Source organism: Chiroxiphia lanceolata, chromosome 7, assembly GCF_009829145.1.
Source record: "Chiroxiphia lanceolata isolate bChiLan1 chromosome 7, bChiLan1.pri, whole genome shotgun sequence".
NCBI lineage: Eukaryota > Metazoa > Chordata > Aves > Passeriformes > Pipridae > Chiroxiphia > Chiroxiphia lanceolata.
In genome coordinates, this window is record NC_045643.1 from 12,429,733 (window position 1) to 12,448,019 (window position 18,287).

At 39.4% G+C, this 18,287-nt stretch overlaps 1 protein-coding gene across 2 annotated transcripts in view; it reads left to right on the forward strand.

The window, feature by feature from the left end:
• The window catches only part of BMPR2 (bone morphogenetic protein receptor type 2), a 108,277-nt gene extending 92,124 nt beyond the window's left edge, over nucleotides 1–16,153 (forward strand). The window contains exons 10-14 of one of the 2 annotated variants that reach the window (XM_032692542.1): nucleotides 749–885; nucleotides 4,529–4,701; nucleotides 5,720–6,993; nucleotides 8,390–8,470; nucleotides 8,711–8,822. In XM_032692542.1, the coding sequence (XP_032548433.1) occupies nucleotides 749–885; nucleotides 4,529–4,701; nucleotides 5,720–6,993; nucleotides 8,390–8,439 (1,634 nt within the window). In that variant the 3' untranslated portion in view covers nucleotides 8,440–8,470; nucleotides 8,711–8,822. Of the gene's footprint in view, nucleotides 1–748; nucleotides 886–4,528; nucleotides 4,702–5,719; nucleotides 6,994–8,389; nucleotides 8,471–8,710 lie in introns of both variants that reach the window. The other variant, XM_032692541.1, reaches the window with a different exon arrangement.
• Nucleotides 16,154–18,287: the final 2,134 nt, after the last annotated feature.

An 18,287-nucleotide genomic window follows, 5' to 3' on the forward strand; every position in this document is an offset into this window, starting at 1 on the left:
GTTCCTGCTGGGAGACTTGGAATTACCTGCTTAAGCAGTTTGCAGGCCTCGTGGTAAGGGCAATTTGAGCATTATTGTTATTGTCCAGAGCTTAAATACACTGAGAGTTAATCTGGTGGGAAAGGCAGTACTTCCAGTTGTTAGAACTGATAAAAGTGTTTTTCAGACTTTTCCCATGAAAGAATGTGTGGAAAAACAGTGTGATTTAATGTAACCTTTAGTCAGTTGTACTTTTATTTATGATAGTGACGTTGAAAATGCAGGGAAATCTTCCAAACCTGTAACACAAAACAAAAGGAAGTAGACTTCTAAAATTTAACATGAGGTTGTGCCACACCCACCATCCTCTTTCCAAGCAAGAGCATATAGAATGAATCTAAAATGCAGCATTCTTTCTGTAGTCAAACAGATGCACTTTATGTGCAAAGGCTTGTAATCTTGCTGGGCTTCCTCACAAATAAGTACATGAATATAATCAGTGGTGTTTCATGGAAAGTAGGTGTCATCCTCAGGCTCCAAGACATTCTGAATGTGCCACTCAGCCAGCAAAGTTTGAGGATGTTATCCTTGGAAAGGTTGCTGAACAGCACGTAATTCATTTGCAGTTAATTCAGATTTTTTTGTGGAGAAAGTGGGGAACATCTCGATAGACAGCAATTTTGATGATACCTTTCATCACCTGAAAGTCTTTGCTTTGCCTTTTAATCTGATTGATTTTTTTCCCCCTCTTTCTTTCTTTTGCTAACAGGGGAATCTGTGCCAGAGTACCAGATGGCTTTCCAGACTGAAGTCGGAAACCATCCCACTTTTGAAGATATGCAAGTCTTGGTGTCTAGAGAGAAGCAAAGACCAAAATTCCCAGAAGCGTGGAAGGAGAACAGCCTGGTGAGATAGAATATTTGCAAAGAAACAGTGATTTAATCAGCTTTGGGGTGTACTCATTTCTTAAAAGCAATTTTTTATTTCTTTTTTAATGTTTGATAGTGTTCAAGGATTGGGAACTGTTTCTGTCTGGACTTCTTAAATATGGAATTCAGTTTTTAAAAAGCCATTGACATGAAAACTAGATTTCTTTTCAGGAAAAATACTATTATTATTATTACTATTATTGGATGCTGCAGTGTGATACCCAGCAGATAACTTCTTATATTAATTGTTAGACACTAATACTGTGCGTGAAGTGCCCATGTGTTCTCTGGATGCTGGATGAGAAACATGAAGGCATTTTTTGCCTTTTGACGTCTTATAAACTAATAAAACCATAAAATAGTTGGCAAAAATGCCAATCTACTGTTCCAAAACTAAAATCTGTAAACATTGTAATAAACTTTTTCTGAACTTATATAGTCCTCAGAATTTGCAGAGGCTATAGCTCCCAGCAATCATTTCATTAGAACTACATTAAAAATTTTATATGGCTTCATTTGATCTGCAATTTTTGTTTTCAAGACCATAAAGTAGTAATGTTGTTTGTTGTTTTAAATAAGTTTAGCTATGGCTTAGAGCCTTGCTTGCTGCTGCAGGCCAACAAGTTACAGCAAGTCAGCTGAACTCTGGTGAGTCTGTGTGCTTGCTTTCCTCTGCAGCAAAGGTGAGGTAATGCTAATCCCCTTAGCTTAGAGGGGGCTGTTTGTCTTTTATGACAAGGGAAGTTAAATGGACCTGATCCGTGGTAACTTGTTTAAGCTAATACAGCTTGATTGAGAGTATGGAAATTACATATTTGACTCTTTCTTAAAAAGATACTTCCATTTATTCCCTTAGTGAAATCATGCCCTACAATCTTCAGAGGCTTTGCTAGTTGATAAGTGTGTAGCTGCTGTGCAGACAGTGAGGAGCCTGAGGGCTCACCTGTGCTGGTGCTTGTAAATATGTACAGAACCGTTTTCAGAGAGGAGCGTAGCCTCCAGTGGTGCACTGCGGTAAAACATGTTGGAACTGTGTCGGGAGCTTCGTGGAGGGGTTCTTTAATAACACAGTTTTGGCCAGCCAGTCTCGGGGGCAGGGGAGCAGAGAGAAAAAAATGGAACCCACACCCAAAGGATATAGGAAATCAAACAACTGTTTTAACTATAGCCACGTTGGCAAATACAGTGTTGGAAGAACCAAGCTTGACAGCTGTTTCTAAAGACAGTTGGAAGTAAAACAGTTCAAGAAGGTTTGTTCTGTTTTGCAGACTACCATTTTAAATGTTAGTTACGTTCTAACAAGCTGATAGACTCCAGCATTATTAGATGATCCCCATATTTAAACTGCCTGACACACTTTGTGTTGTTACTTTTTTTTTTTTTTTTTCAAAAAATCAGAATTATGATGATTATAGCTCCAGCTCTAAGGATTGATCTACACCATTGCTTTAAGAGAAAAGAAGAATAAATAATTTGTAGTTCTCTTGTGTATCAAACAATTTTTCCACCCTATGCCAGTCTAGGATAATATCTGAATGAGCACTCTAGAGGAGGTAATGTAGAAAACTAAGCTCTGGATGACCTCACCCTGGACCCAGGTCCTAACCTTCTGTATCTAATGCATGGGGAAAAAGACTTTTTTCTGTTGTTTAAAGCTGTGCTGACGTGTTGGGTTATAACACTTTCATGCAAATTCATGTATTAAAGAAATATATTTGTCCTTTTCATTTGAGAAATAAAAATAAAAAGCAGTGTTTTATTTTTTAGGTCACATAATTAAGGCACTCAAAAGATGTGGAACACTGTATTTGTGCTTATATATGCAGTCTCAGTCTACTTCTTGCACTCTATGTGTTATGTTACGGACCTTGATTAGCAGTATTGTTTTTCACAGTGTAAATCAACAATCTGAGCAGATGGTGTGTGTAAAATAATTCAAGGGCTATAAACTATGTTGAGATATTACAGCATTCTTGTCTCACTTGCCAGAGTGGGATCTGAACTTGACTTCAAAGGTCAACACTGAAGGATATTAAGAGAATAATAGAATAATGCAGATTTCTGGTCCCTTCTATTTTTTTGATGAATGCTAGAACTTCTAAATAGTGCATTTTGGTATAGTGGTCTTTGAACCTGAAATTAATAGAAAACACATGGTGGTAAATGTGAAGCTCTAGAAGTTCAGTTTTGTTAACTATCTATACAGTCATTATTATGTTCCTTTCATGATCCTTACAACACCAAAAGAAAAGGGTCTGCAGAGGAGATACAATTTTAAATTAAGCGCTGGTTGAATTTACTGCTGGTGAAACCTGTAGGGGAGAATCTTGCAAAGAGACAAGGCAGGAGATTAGAGTGTCCACTGACTTAAATATTTAGTCTAAATTGTGACGAAATCAAGTCCTAAAAGCTGAATTGAAGGCATTTTATTGTGGGAGAGAAAACAGATCCAGGTCCTTGTGCCTGCAGGTGCTTTTAGACTCGTCCCTCAGCTAAGGGGAGGATAGTTGCTTAGCTCCTCTGTGATCTGCTGTGGGAAGGGAGATAAAAGGTTTACTTGTGGGGGAGCTCATCCCCAGCAGTGCAGCCGTGATGCATCACTAAGCAGCAGTGACTTGCCAGATGCAGGCGGTGCCAGGAGCCCGCTCGGTGGGTGAGGAGCTCTTGGCTCATATGCAGAGCCAGTCCAGGCTTTCACTGCCAGAAGGGCACAAGGCAGTTCTGGCACAGAGGCAGCCAGCAGGACCCACTGAATGCCATAGTGCCCAGCTGGGATTATGCACAGTCCTTGGCACTGGAGAGGTTAAAGCTTGGCTGTGATGTGAGATGTTCTGGCAAACCGGGTCCTCTTCATGGGCCATAGATTGGCAGCAGGGGCCCATAAATGTCTGCCTGGCTTTTGTACTCCAGATGCAGTGGAAGCAGAATTGTTCAGTGCTCATAATTTCAGTTGTTTCCTCTCCAGTTCTCTGAGCATATGGCAGCACGTTTTGGAGGTCTTGAGCTCTAATCCTGACTGTACAGTTCATCCTGCAGTGTGATGCCAGGAATGTGTGTTTCTGTTTCTCCATCTGTAAAACAAGTGCAGCAATAATCTCTTCCCATGGCGCAGACAAATTCACTGATACTTCTGAGACATTTGGATGCTACAGTGGTGAACAGAGGAAGAAAAGCACAATGAAATGGGCACGGCTGTGTTATTTGCATACAGTGCAGGGGAGCGAGACAGTGACCATTAGCAGAACTGTGAGGGTAACAATGACAGCATTTCCAGAATATCAGCAATCCTTAGTACACAGCTCTCGTAAGGCAAGGAGAATAAGCTGAGCATGCATACCTCAGAGGGCTGGCTGAAGGTTGTATGGACAGTGGTGAATGGAGCTTTTCCTAAATAATTGTCTTCCAGTTGATGTGTCTGTGTGAGGTATGATAATACTAGTCATGCATATTGCAGTTATTAGGTTAAACTAGCTTTGAATGAAATCGTGTGTCTTCTGTTTCTCTTTCCTACCAGCTTGTGACTGTTTTCATGCATGCAGAGTGCTGCCATAAAACAGTAAATTAGAAGCACAATATAAAGAGGAAATAATTTAAGATAAAGGGTTTTTGTCTTCTGGCAGGCTGTGAGGTCACTTAAAGAAACGATTGAAGACTGCTGGGATCAAGATGCTGAGGCTCGACTAACAGCACAGTGTGCTGAGGAGAGAATGGCAGAACTCATGATGATCTGGGAGAGGAATAAATCAGTTAGTCCAACAGTCAACCCTATGTCAACTGCCATGCAAAATGAGCGGTAAGAAGAGAACACATTTGGGTTTAGTCAGCAGCAAATGCCCGATGCAGTGCTCAGCTTGCTCCAGGAGGGAAGCTACAGCTTAACATTTCTGCACTTGTGATGTGGGGGTGTGTTACGTGAGCTAGTCTACATGTGGGTATTGTGTGACATGGTCCTGATTGCTTGTGTTCTTAAGATCTCTGTATGTGTCCCTGGAATTCAGGCACCTTTTATCGCAACAACTGTACTTCTCACAGAGGGGCCTTTTAAACCGAGCTTAGGCAAACTGTCTCAGCAGGCTTGCAACGATATGGAGTGATGAAGGGAATTGTCTTTAAGGACACTTGCTAAATGATGCGTAAAACTTCTGTTTAAAGTGTTCTGCTAAAAACTGAATTCGCAGTCAGTTTGAGTTCAGGAAATTACAGAGTCTCAAACCTGCAGTTTTTCAATTAAAGAACCACAGGGCCATTGTTTAAGGCATCGTTATTCTGACCCCAGGGAGAAAAGTGCTGTATGTTCTCTGCTTATATATGATCCCCAGGGAGCAAGAATTTGCAGAACTGACATTAATGCTTAATAGTACGTGCTAGAAATCTGGATTTGAGAGAGGAGTAGTGTTGCTGTATATTGCAGTGTTTATTGTCATGGAAAAAAATTATGTTCAAATCGTGGAGTATCTAAATGGTTAAAATAGTAGAGTTTTCATGGCGTAGGACCTTTTGACTTCTTCCCAGCATTGCTTTTTTGGTCTTGTCTGTTGTTCTTGTTGACTCTTCTAGTGTCACTTCTCCGCATCTAGGGTGGTACCTTAGCAGTCAACTAGACAAACGGCATATTGGACAAATAGAAGAAAATTACTGTTCTCTTAGTAAATAACATCCATGATGAAATTTTGGCCTAGTAAAACCAATTTTCTGCTACCCAGGATTTTTCAAGGAAGTTACTGAAATATCATCTCTCTTAAATGAGAGGCTTTATAACGTGAGGTGATTTTTACATATATGATCTTAATATCCCTTATTTTTTCTTAAAGGAATCTGTCACATCATCGACGTGTATCAAAGATAAGGCCATATCCAGATTACTCTTCCTCTTCCTACATTGAAGATTCAATCCACCACACTGACAGCATAGTAAAGAACATTTCTTCTGAACATTCAATGTCCACTACACCGTTGACTTCAGGAGAAAAGAATAGAAATTCCATTAACTACGAGCGGCAACAGGCGCAAGCTCGCATTCCTAGTCCTGAGACAAGTGTCACCAGTCTGTCCACCAATACTACCACCACCAATACAACTGGCCTCACTCCTAGCACTGGCATGACCACCATATCCGAAATGCCTTACTCGGATGAAACAAACTTACATACTACAAATGTCATGCAGCCAGGTGGGCCCACCCCTGTTTGCCTGCAGCTAACAGAGGAGGACTTGGAGACAAATAAATTGGATCCAAAAGAAGTGGATAAGAACCTGAAAGAAAGCTCTGATGAGAATCTGATGGAACATTCACTTAAGCAGTTTAGCGGGCCAGATCCACTCAGCAGCACTAGTTCCAGCTTACTTTATCCACTGATAAAGCTTGCAGTAGAGGTGACAGGACAACAGGACTTCACACAAGCTGCCAATGGTCAAGCATGTTTGATTCCGGATGTCCCATCTGCTCAGGTCTATCCTCTACCCAAGCAACAGAACCTTCCGAAGAGGCCTACTAGCCTCCCCCTAAACACCAAAAACTCAACAAAGGAGCCACGCTTAAAATTTGGTGGCAAGCACAAATCAAACTTGAAGCAAGTGGAAACAGGCGTTGCCAAGATGAACACTATCAATGCTGCAGAACCTCACGTCGTGACAGTCACCATGAATGGAGTGGCTGGGAGAGGCCACGGCATAAACTCTCATGCTGGCACCACCCAGTATGCCAATGGCACGGTGCCGTCTGGCCAGACAACCAGCTCAGTAGCACAGAGGGCCCAGGAAATGCTTCAGAACCAGTTCAGTGGAGAGGATAGTCGGCTGAATATTAATTCAAGCCCTGATGAGCACGAACCCTTGTTGAGGCGGGAGCAGCAGGTTGGCCACGATGAAGGTGTTCTGGACCGCCTCGTAGACAGGAGGGAGCGACCGCTGGATAATGGCCGAACAAATGCCAATAACAACAACAGTAATCCGTGTCCAGACACAGCAACAGCCAGTATCCAGAATGTAGTGAGAAATCCTGGGCAGACCCAGACTAGAAGAGCACAGAGGCCTAATTCGCTGGATCTGTCAGCTACAAATAGTTTGGATAGCAGTAGTATGCAGTGTAAGTGCCTACAGGACTTGAACAGTTTCTCTGATGCTTTTTTACTTAGTAACTATATATATCTGCTTGAATAGAAATTCCTTCCATCTCTCCTGTCCCTCCTCAAAGCATACTTATTAAATCCTATATAAATTTAATCTCTGGGGTCAGCACAATTTCAGTCGTTTTGATAAAGTCCTGTCTCCATCATTTCCAGCACATTAGATCACTATCTTCCTTCCACATACACAGAATAAATGTGTCCCTTTCTAATCCATCTACTCTTGACTCTAGGTTAACTTTTGTAATTCCTTGCAAGGCCTCTACCTTGGCAGCTGCAAATCATATTGAAAAAACTTCCTATTCCTTTCTGCAGGGGCACATTATAGTTTTTTCCCCTTACTTTTCCCCATTCTCCTAGGAGTAGTCATCTCTAAGATGCATTGATTAAAATAATGTATTATAATAACTACTTACATACATCATTACTTTCAAAGCAATTGATTTTACTGTATTAGCCCAGATGAGCCCTTGATGAAGGGTCGGGTGTTGTCATTTTTGTTATTTGAACTCCAAAAATTATAGCAATTCTTCATCAGTTTACCATGTACATATTAAAAATTAATCAAAGTAGTTAGAGAAGGAATGAATTTTAATAGACCATTTCAGAATAACTATCTTAAGATTTTTATGGCCAAATATCTAAGAGGTTACAATGGGACTCTCCTTTTTACAATAAGAATGTAATCATATAGTTACAGTTAAGTTAGGTCCCTCCTTTGTGTTTGACTTTGAGCTTGTGTGAGCTGTTGGAAAGGCCTCCTGCTGTACATTTTAAAGAGAATATATATTTCCAGAAGGCACATTAGCCTTTCAAAGGTGCTTGCAAATCTCTTGACTATGTTTAGACAGATGCTGTGATACCAGTGAAATAAACTGAGGTGCCAGCACATTTGGAAATAAAAGATTTAAAACCAAACCAGAACATATCACATATCTTTCAAGAAATGTAGTTGAATATTCAGCAGTGGAATGTTTAAGCCTTCCTTTTAAGTAGGAGACCTTATTTTTGCCTTAACATGTTGACATGATTTGAAATCTTATTGAGGTAAAGAAAAAAGATTATTGCAGTGAATTTCTTTAATTGATGGTTAAGTTAAAAGAAAGGATCGTATAAAGGGTTTTTTTAACAATCAGATTTTAACTGATGAAGTTTTATAACGATTAAAGTTGGGTTTGCAACCCAACATTCCAAATCCTGACTTAGGATCTTAACAGAGAATGGACCATTTTGTATTCAGGTGAAATGTTTTGCCAGGTGAAGTAGGATTAGAGGATCTAAAATTTAATTACGCTATTAGAATTCTAGCCTTTGCTGTCCTTTAGTAGCAACATTCTTTTGTACCTCCCATTACAGGTAATATAAGATACTATGATTGCAAAAGCCCCTCAAATGTCAAATGCTGATTCTCCTGTTTGATGCCAATGTGCGTTCCAGGTAACACAAATTACTTCACTGAAGTAATTTCTGACAGAGAACAGAACCTAACCCCTGTTTTAATGGCAGCTGTTGCAGTTGATATACCTGTCATGCCTCTGCCACACAGTTGCTTCTGTGTGATAAGATTTTGTTGTGTTTCACATAAGTGACAACCTTGGACTCCAATCTAATCTCACCTTCCTCATAAAACTGTTTTCTACTCTGGTTTTTTTTTTTTGTTTTTATCTTTTCCTTCAGTAGGTGACTCCTCACAGGATGGCAGATCGGGCTCAGGAGAAAAGATCAAGAAACGCGTGAAAACCCCGTACTCGCTGAAGCGGTGGCGCCCTTCAACGTGGGTCATCTCCACCGAGCCTCTGCACTGCGAGGTCAACAACAACGGCACCGACCAGGCAGCCCCCCCCAAATCCAGCACTGCCGTTTACCTTGCGGAAGGAGGCACTGCCACCACAATGGTATCTAAGGACGCAGGAGTGAACTGCCTGTGAAACACTTTAAAAGCCGACAAATGACCTTTTTTTTGCATTATTTGAAACAAACACGCAGAAGACATTTTAAAAAAAACTGCTTTCTCCTCCTGTCAGCACCCCCTACCAAGGACTCGCTTTAAATAGATTTCAGCTATGCAGAAAAATTTTTAGCTTATGCTTCCATATTTTTTTATTTTGTTTTATTTTTTGAACGTTTTTGCACTTTTATTTAGTATCGCTAAAGTTAAGTCTGTCTGTTTTGACCACGGAATATATATATGTGTATCAAAAATGTGGTCTCAAAATATTTTTTTAAAAAAAAAGTAACAAAAAAAAGTATTGCTGATAATCAGTTTGGACCAGTTTCTTAAGGTCACTAAGATCATAAGCAGACTATAAGACAGGTTTGACTGCAGTGGTGTCTTGTAACCATGTTTTGATTTCTGTGCACAAGCTAGTCTGTATACTTCTATGTTACAAAGTGTATTCTCTTTTGAACCCCTTATTTTTCTTGTGTCATGTTGAAATGTGCAATAGTCTATAGTTCATGGTATGCTTTATTGAAAAGTGTGTTTCTAAAACTGCCACATGTTCCCATTTTTGTATCTGTTAATTTTTCCCTGACAGTTGAGCAGTCAGCCGGTCATGACAGTGAACTTTGCACATTGTAGCCAGCTTGAAGCAGCTGCCTATATCACATTGTGCTCAGAGATCACAATGCATGAATTTTCCCCAACTTGAAAGGGCTTTTAAAAAGGAACGAAAAAAAAAATCTGAGCTCTGTACCTTTTCTTTGATCCTTCCAAATCAAAATGTGTTTCCTTTATAGTAGTAGATGCCAGCCTGTGAAGTTCTGAATAACAAAATGGTGAACAAATGTAAGGAAACAATGTCAGGCATTTTTTCCATTTTATTTTGTGTGCAGTTTTACCCCCTGTATTTATGTAAACCCTTATTTAGATCACTAATGATGTACATTGGAAAATACATTTTATTCAGAAATATTAATAACTGTCGTACTTAAAAGCTCGAGTGAAGATAGGTTGTGAACGTACTTTGTTTACACAGAGAAAAAAATCATGAATCTTACTTGGCACGAAGCAGTTTTGTGATGAGTCAGAAATCTTGCCTGATTAACCTACCTACAGTCTGAGGTAAAATCAACCTCATTACCTATGCAGGTAGGTGCATCCTAATTGACTCTTGTTGCCAAGTTGAGTTGAAACTCGTCCTCCCTTCAGAGTTTTTAGAGAGCCCCTCATTCATCGTGTTAAAATTTATTGCATGCTTTTAAAATTCATGGGTGTTTGCAGGGGAGGGTTGGGGATTTTTTTTTCCCTCTGCGTAGTCCCTTCTTTCAGTTTGTATGCACATTGATTTTAGCTGTCAGTGAATGTATTATCTATTGAGATAAATTGGTTTTTTCACCATCTCAAGTAAACCTTACCTCTTTTTTGGAATGATTGGTTTTACTGTCTACTGAAAGAAAATTAATTTCCTTATTAGTCAGGACCTCCTTCCACCTGAGAAATATTCTTTCTGATTGAAAACACTTCAGTAAAAACTATTTAGATGGAAAAGACATCAGTCTTTGGTACCAAGTAAAGTTTTATCACTTTATCCGAAAACTGGTGATGTTCAAAGAAAGAAAATCAATTCCGTCAGCCTGCCAGATTCCTGTGGCAGGATGCTGGCAGCAAACAATTACCTCCCTTACCCTGTCTCCTTTCAGATGACTGAAACAGATGCTCTCTGCTTTTAAGCTCATTTGTTTCCTTGCTGTTTTATTATTTTTTCCCCCTGAGGTAAACTTTGCCAACCTTGTTCTTCTATATCTGATGATACAAGTAGCCTAATACATGCCTTGCTGCATCTGATTCTTGCTGTTCCCCAAAATCCCTTGTTTGTGCTTGATTGCTATGATTTTCTCTTGTAACGCTTCTTAACATTTCTTAGATTCTCCTAGATATCTCCAAGAGATAGCTCTATAAATCCAGACTTTGATTAATGTAGTTGTAGAAATACAAGCCAAGAGGCACGTTTCAGGCTCCTGATGTTCTTTAAGCTCCAGTTCAAATAGTACCTCTCATCTCTGAGGCGTAATTATGTTATCCCCCTGTATAAATACACAGCTATATCTCCCCTCTTCAAAAATACAGCCTTCCTCTGGTTTGACTTTTAATTCACTCTCCGGCTTCCCATCTGCTGCAATCTCACATCCCAGATGTTGAAAACCTGCCAGTTGCTCAGCTGGGTTTCAAGACCTGAATCAGAATTTCTAGCATTCTCTTCATAATACTCACTGTGGTTTTCTTCTCTTCTGGCCTCCTTTGAGTCTCCATTTGAAGTGCGCTGTGTTGTTTAGCGGTGAGCGCTGTATCATGTGTATTGAAGATTCTTCACTCCTTTCCCAGTGACTTTTGCTTTGCTTTGCACGTATCATCCATCAGCATTTCAGAATATGGGCTGAAAAGAGTATTTAGGACTCTCTTGTCTAACTCAAAACACTCTGGGGAGAGAAAAGTTACTTCTCTGACTGCTGCTTCTTTTTGCTAAGACAGATTTGCACCCGTCTTCTCTAGCCTTTCTTTGCAGGCCAAGCCTTTGTAAGAAATCCAACTTTTTTGTGATCAATGCAATCAAAATCATTGTAATACCAGATGAAAATGTTCTGCAATTTTCCTTAAACATTCTTAAAGCAAACAATGCTTTTTTCCCCCCCTTTTATCTATTCCTACTATTTGTACACCTCTGGGATGAATTATTAGCAAGTATTGGCTTTGCAATCTACCGTGGATAAATATAATTTGCAATGTGATAGAAAAATGTACTTTATCACAAAATACCCTATAGATTAAATAGAGGAAAAACTATTTATTTTTAAATGTCAGTCAAAACAAACTCTTAAGCAGGTACCAAAATATTGTAATTCTGCACAGCTAGATGAGACCAGATTAGCAGTTTGGTTTTAATGCTTAATTTAGTAATGCCCTTTTTTTTTTTTTGCTCACAGCACATAATCCAATCTCCATAGAGTACTTTCTCTGTAAGTTAAATGATAATGGATTGTGTCTCATACCGCAGGGAATCGTCCTTAACCAAACAAAATACCTGTAAGAGAGAGAATTCTACAGACCAAACACAGGGATGGTTGATAAATGTACTATAAACAAGGGAGACAAATGTGATTTATTTCCTTGTAGTTTTTGATTTTGTTTTTACATGTTTGTGTTTTAAGACAAAAAAAAGGATAATGATAAAAGTTGATAATTTTCTATTAGTTTCTCATGCATATTGCAGACAAGATAAATATAGCAAACAAAAATAGAATGATAGTGTAAATACCTATGAATTGTGTCAAATAGGCAACAGTAGAATATTTGTTATGGTAATTTAAAACAGATAATTCAAGTAAAATGATAGAGCAAACATTTGTGATGTTTGTATATATAAGCCAAAATCCAAAATCTTACTGGTTATAGAAAACAAAGCCAGAAGAGTTGCTTAGGTTAATGCATTGCCTCTTGTTCTGTTTCCTATAATAAAGATAGTCACCAGCATAACATGGTTTTTAGAGTGTGAACTCTAATCATTTGACCAGACATGCCTCATAGTCAGGTCTATTTCCTACTACATTGATATTTACAAGTCATGTTATTTCAACACTTCCCCTAAATTTGCTTATAATGCTTAATAGCTTCATGTGCTAAACAGTTGATATTAACGAGGCCTCTCGTGAAGCTCCAAGATGCACTTAAACTGCACAGCTAAAACAAAGGGATTCCCAACTTAAAACCATAGTGTCATAATTAGAATATTCTCAGAAACAATCAGCATTTCCATTTGTGTTTTGCTTTCTTAGTGCTGCCCATTTGTGTCCTGTTTTCCTATAGAAAACTACCTAATTTTCAAAGGCAACACATTTTGATTTTTTCAGCGCACTGGGCACAAAACAATGCAAGGTAGATGCTGGCGAGTTTCAGGAAACAAGCAACAAAAAAACCTCACCTCGTAAATACGTTTAGAAAGTACGTATCCTCCCACCTGTAAACTTTCTCTAGAGGAAATCTGTAATCCTATCTGCCTCAGGAGAATAAGGAAGTTCTTTAATTGTATGGAATAGATTATTGGCCCAAATTCAGTAACAATGAATTCTTACTTAAAAAAATGTATATGTATACATTATATATGCTGTAGGTTCAGTGCATTTTTCTGTAATGATATTACTTTCTTAAACATTAAAAAAACTCTACTTAACGTTACTACATCTACGTTCAGATTATCATTTTGTTTCATGAAAAATATTCAGAAGTTCATAGTCATTCTGCTATTGAAATGTTACTATGGACGTTTCCAGCCTAATTAGAGAGAATTTTAAAATTCACATATTTAATCAGTGCAGGAGACATTAATTATGCTGTAATTTTTACTTGTATAGAAATGATGGCAGTTTGCATTGCTGAAACAGGCTGGTTTCAATAATAATTGCCAAACACAGTTGCATATACATGACCTGATGGCTAACTGGAAAATCTGTAGCAGCTCATCAAAGTAAATTGAAATTGGATTGATTAGTCTATGAAAGTTGGATTATAGGCTGGGCAGTTTGGTATTTTGCATGAATTTGGATTATTTGAACTTCTCTGTCTGGTCTCCCACTACCCATTTTAACAGGTAAATATGTTAACCTCCTTTTTAAAATGTGCTCATTATTTTTTGTTAACTTTAAGCCTTTCACCAATGAAAACTATACATATTGCAGTGAAGCCAGATATATATATTTTTATGTAAACTCCTTATGTATTTAGATGCATATATGTATGTTGTGCATGAGTTACAGCATCAGATGGTAGCACTGGTAGCAAATATAATTTTTTTTTTCATATGCCATTTTAAAATTGTCTTTAGTGCATCACAGTAAAGTTGGGATCAGACTGTGACACACAGTCCAGTAGTTCAAGATCTCCCATGACAGACTTGTTTAGGTGGAATGGATTTATGAAAGGGAGAGAAACCTGGGAATGCACATGACAAGTTTTATGTGAAGCTGAGTAATTTAAGGTACCTCTCTTAAAGATCAAAAAATAACCCAGAACACTTAACACATAATTTTTACAAGGCTTTTTTATGTAGTAGCTATAGTTATGTGTGTGGTTGCTATTTAAACATAGTGTTTTAGTCCATTAAATCCAATTACATTTTAAGCTTCTCTATTGTCATATAAAACTGTAGCTGTAGAAATACATCCCTTTTTGATCTCACCCACCTCCCAAGTGGGTTCAGTTTTGATGTGAAATAGTGACAAATCAGATTTCTCATTTTGAGGTTTCCTCTGCGCTGAGTAAAATTGGTAGGAGAACTTCCATTTCTGCAGATAACAGATGTAGGTGCTCCTGCAAACCCAGATGAGTATCATTATTGGCACAGTTGTATCCGAGGGAATCGGCACCTGACTGGCTCATGGTTGAGCCGGGTGCCATCGGAATCAAAGAGGAGTCTGCTGTTGATTATGGGCAAAGGAAGGGTGTGTCCTGCTGGCTGTGGTGTTAAACACTCCTTGGGAGGATTAGCCCTGGGAAAGCTGATGTGGAATGTGGGACTGCATGGGCCCTGGCTCCCGATGCCTTGCTGGGTGTTTGCTGGTGGGGTGTCCAGGCTGTCGGGCGGGGTCGGCACAGAGCAGCTGTGGTTATTGTCCAGAAGTGGAACTGCATCAGGGCACTGGGAGTGGAAGGTTTCAAGATAAGTTCTCATTTACACCAATTCCTTTAATGTGTATCTGGGCTCCACACAGGTCTGTTTTAGTGGTGCATTACTAACACGAATTACTTTTTATGGCCATCTCTATTTGTTTCACTGTGGTTTAATATACACATGTGCACAATAATCAGGAACTAGTTGGAGTTATGTTACTTAATAATGTAATTGTCAGATATTTTTAAAAGCCTATTGATCAGCAACTGTTTAAATTTGCAAGTCATTCAGTTGGTTACCTTCAATGCACACACCATGCTCAACAGTGCAATAACTGTCACACGAAGGAAGGATTTATTCCCAGTCTTTGCAGACTTCTGCAGATGTACCACAGGAGCGTACACCCACCCAGGGCACAGCACTTCGCCTGATAACTATTTTAAAGCAGAAATAATTAGCCTTTATAACTTCCTAGTTGCAAGGTCTCCCTAAAGTCAATTTTTATAGCCCACTCACTTGTTTTTAAGACAGCAAAAATGTGTGAGGTTTATTTCTAGAGCACTTGATTCATTTGTTTGGGGTTTTTTTGTGCTTCAGAACTGTATCATGAAGTATCACACTTCAGTCTTGTTTATTCAGAAAGAAAAGAAAATAGTTCGTGATTCTGTAGTTTGTAAGAAGTCACAAGAACAAACAGGCAAGTCCAAGTTATAGCTGACTCATTTGTCACTTTTGAATTTCCTGATTGGTGACTCTACTCTCTCTTTCACGCTGTTGAAATGTATTTAAAACGGTTTGTATGTAGTGTTTCTTGTCTGCTTTTTGTCTCTAGAGGAAAGCGTGCTCTATTCACATTTATATAAGCTGGAATCATATTTTACCATTGCTGTTGATTATTTTCCCCCCTAAATGCAGTATAAGAGGAAAATGAACATGGCAAGGACCGATTTCTAGGGTTTGGTCTTCTGTAGAAGCTGAAATATGGAGATGTGAAACTGCCATTTTCCTTATGAAAGACTGTAAAGAGAGCATTACTTTCTGAGCGAGCTTTTCTGGGGGAAGAGGGGGAGAAATCCTTGACTATGGAGTCTCATCAGAACCCTTTTGTTAACGGGTATTTTTGGTTTTCCTCTCAAACACTGAGGAAATATCATGTATGAATTTATAAATAATTGCTTTCAGTTATTTCTTTTGTATAAGCTGCCCAATACCCTTGCTATGCTGTATAAGTTGTGTTTCATGGAACAGTGTGAGTATGAAATAAAAAGCTAATTTTTGTTTTTTAATCATCTGTGGATGCCACTATGAAAGCTGACATTGTTAAAGCCACTACAGAGTTTTCTATGAATACTTGTAAGAATTGTTTTGTTATATATAAACCTAAATAAAGAGATTGTATTGATACAGAGACATTGGATAAGAACATTTAAAAGGCTATTCTTTAGGCCTCAAAGAAAAGGCTTGCTGTAAAATGGTGCATTATTCCATTTATTAAAGATCATATTAATGACAAAAAGCACTGTCTTTTGTGCGTTTTTCACGTTATTATTGGCCACAAGTAATAAGATATGCTCCCAGGAATGAGAGGGTTGCAGTAATGCAGTGCCTCTGCTCACTTCTCTGCCCTTTCTCACTGATCAGTCAGCTCAGGTGTTTGTACTGGAACTGGACACAGTTTTATAGGTGTTTCAAAGCAGCAGGCCTTGCATGACCTCCTGTCACACTTCGTCTGCCTGCTAAGTGTTTAAATGCAAAAAAAACCCCAAACAAAACAAAACAAAACGCTCAGAAAAAAAACAGGAGAAAGAGGCGTTAAACTGAATAGTTTTCTCTTTCAGTTTTGGTTGAGTGGCACTTGGGGAGAGCACAGGATTGATGGCAGCCAGGCATGTGGGAGGAACACAGCAAGGATCAACCTCTGCAGGTGGGACAGGAATTAAAAGAGAAACCCCTTATCCTTCCCACGCAAGCTATTGCACTTTCTCCTCCCCATGAAGAGACAATGTCCTGGCATTCTTACAAGCAGGAGCTTTTGCAGCCCAGAGCTGCCTTCCTATCCAGCAGAACTAAAAGAGATGGATTAAGATAGTAGAAGGATGCTGCAAATTTCCACCAACTGGCACTTTCCACTATACACAGATTGGTGGGATCCATCTTGCAGCTCAGTTGCTCTGTTGGGTTTGTCTCTCCTCCTGACTTAATTCTTATTAATTTATTTTTCTCTATCCACAGTGGTGATTTTTGCAGGCAAAAAAGGAAAGTGATACAAGTCTTACACTTCTGTGGCCAAGGAACTAACTCCAAAGTGCAAGGAAAGAAGGGAGACAGAGTAAGGAGCTTCATTTCTTGCTGTCATAAATAAGGAGGAAGCAACAAACTGAGGCAAGTAATGTGTGGTTAAGTATCTGCCTGTATGGCAAATCACCTCAGCCCCACAAGTACAGTGGGTGATATTTGTTTCAGGCATCAGCAACACAGTGAACCTAGAAACCCCTGGCTGCAGGAAGGGGCAAACCCTGCTTCCCCTGCAAGCAGGAGGCACACTGAGAGTGGGGGCCAGCATAACAAAAGGAGCAGACATGTCCCCAAAAGCAATTATTGTTCTTTGCTGACAGTAAGAGCGGCCAAGTCCTGCCCTACCCAGCAGGTGTGGCTGAGCCTTGTCCTCGGGGCATCTGAGAAGCCTTGACTCAGCCCTGCAGTAACAAACTGGTGAATTTTGCTGATATTTTTCACTGGGTGCATGAGCTACTCAGGGCTAAGAAGTAGTCTCCTCATAGTGTTCCCTGTGTGACCTCATACGCTCACCTCTGCCAGCTCTCTCCTGCAGAAGTAACAACCACTTTTATTTGGCTTTTGCTTTGCTAATGGGAAATGAAAGTAAAACAACAATAATTATATTGCCCTTTGTTCCAGAGCAGTGATGCAGCTGCAGAACGTACTTTGTGGAACACAGCCACGTCAGTCTTCCATTTGTTTCCATTCAGGTTTTTTTTCCCCCATTTGCTTCTTGCTAATTCTGATGTTATGGAAATTCTCCACGTGCAGGAGATTATAGACATCTGCTCGCTGCCATGACCCAAAGCACATTCTATTGGATAAGAAGGTTAATTTTCCACAGGCAGGAAAACTAACCTATACCAAAATGTTTGTGTCTGTATAAATTCAGCTCTTCATGTTAGCCTGAAAGTTTGTCATTCTCCATCCAATGAGGAGTTGAAACGTTTTGATTCCTGGAATTTAAATGGCACACTTTGGTATTCTGCTTTTATGTCAGGGGATCTTCTTCCTTCAGCTCTCAGTACTACAGGGGAAGTCTGTGAGAAATCCACAAATGTGATCTGAGCCGAAGTCATGCTTTGGGGATCACTCATGCCTCTTTTACAAAGACAACAAATAAGGCTGGCTGAGGACAGCTGGTCTGTGGGAGGTGATTAAGGAAAGCAAGGCTGTATTTACTATGTCTGAGCAAATGGCATTTCTCGCATGGGCAATGGAAAAATATTAAGGATGCAATTATTGAGAAAGGTTGGAAACACCTGATCCAGGTGCATTTCAATTCCCGATGGGAAAGACAGGAACTTCCCAGCACTCTCTATCACAGCCCAAGCACCTTTTGAGAATGAGGACATAGAGTCAGCAGAGAGCAG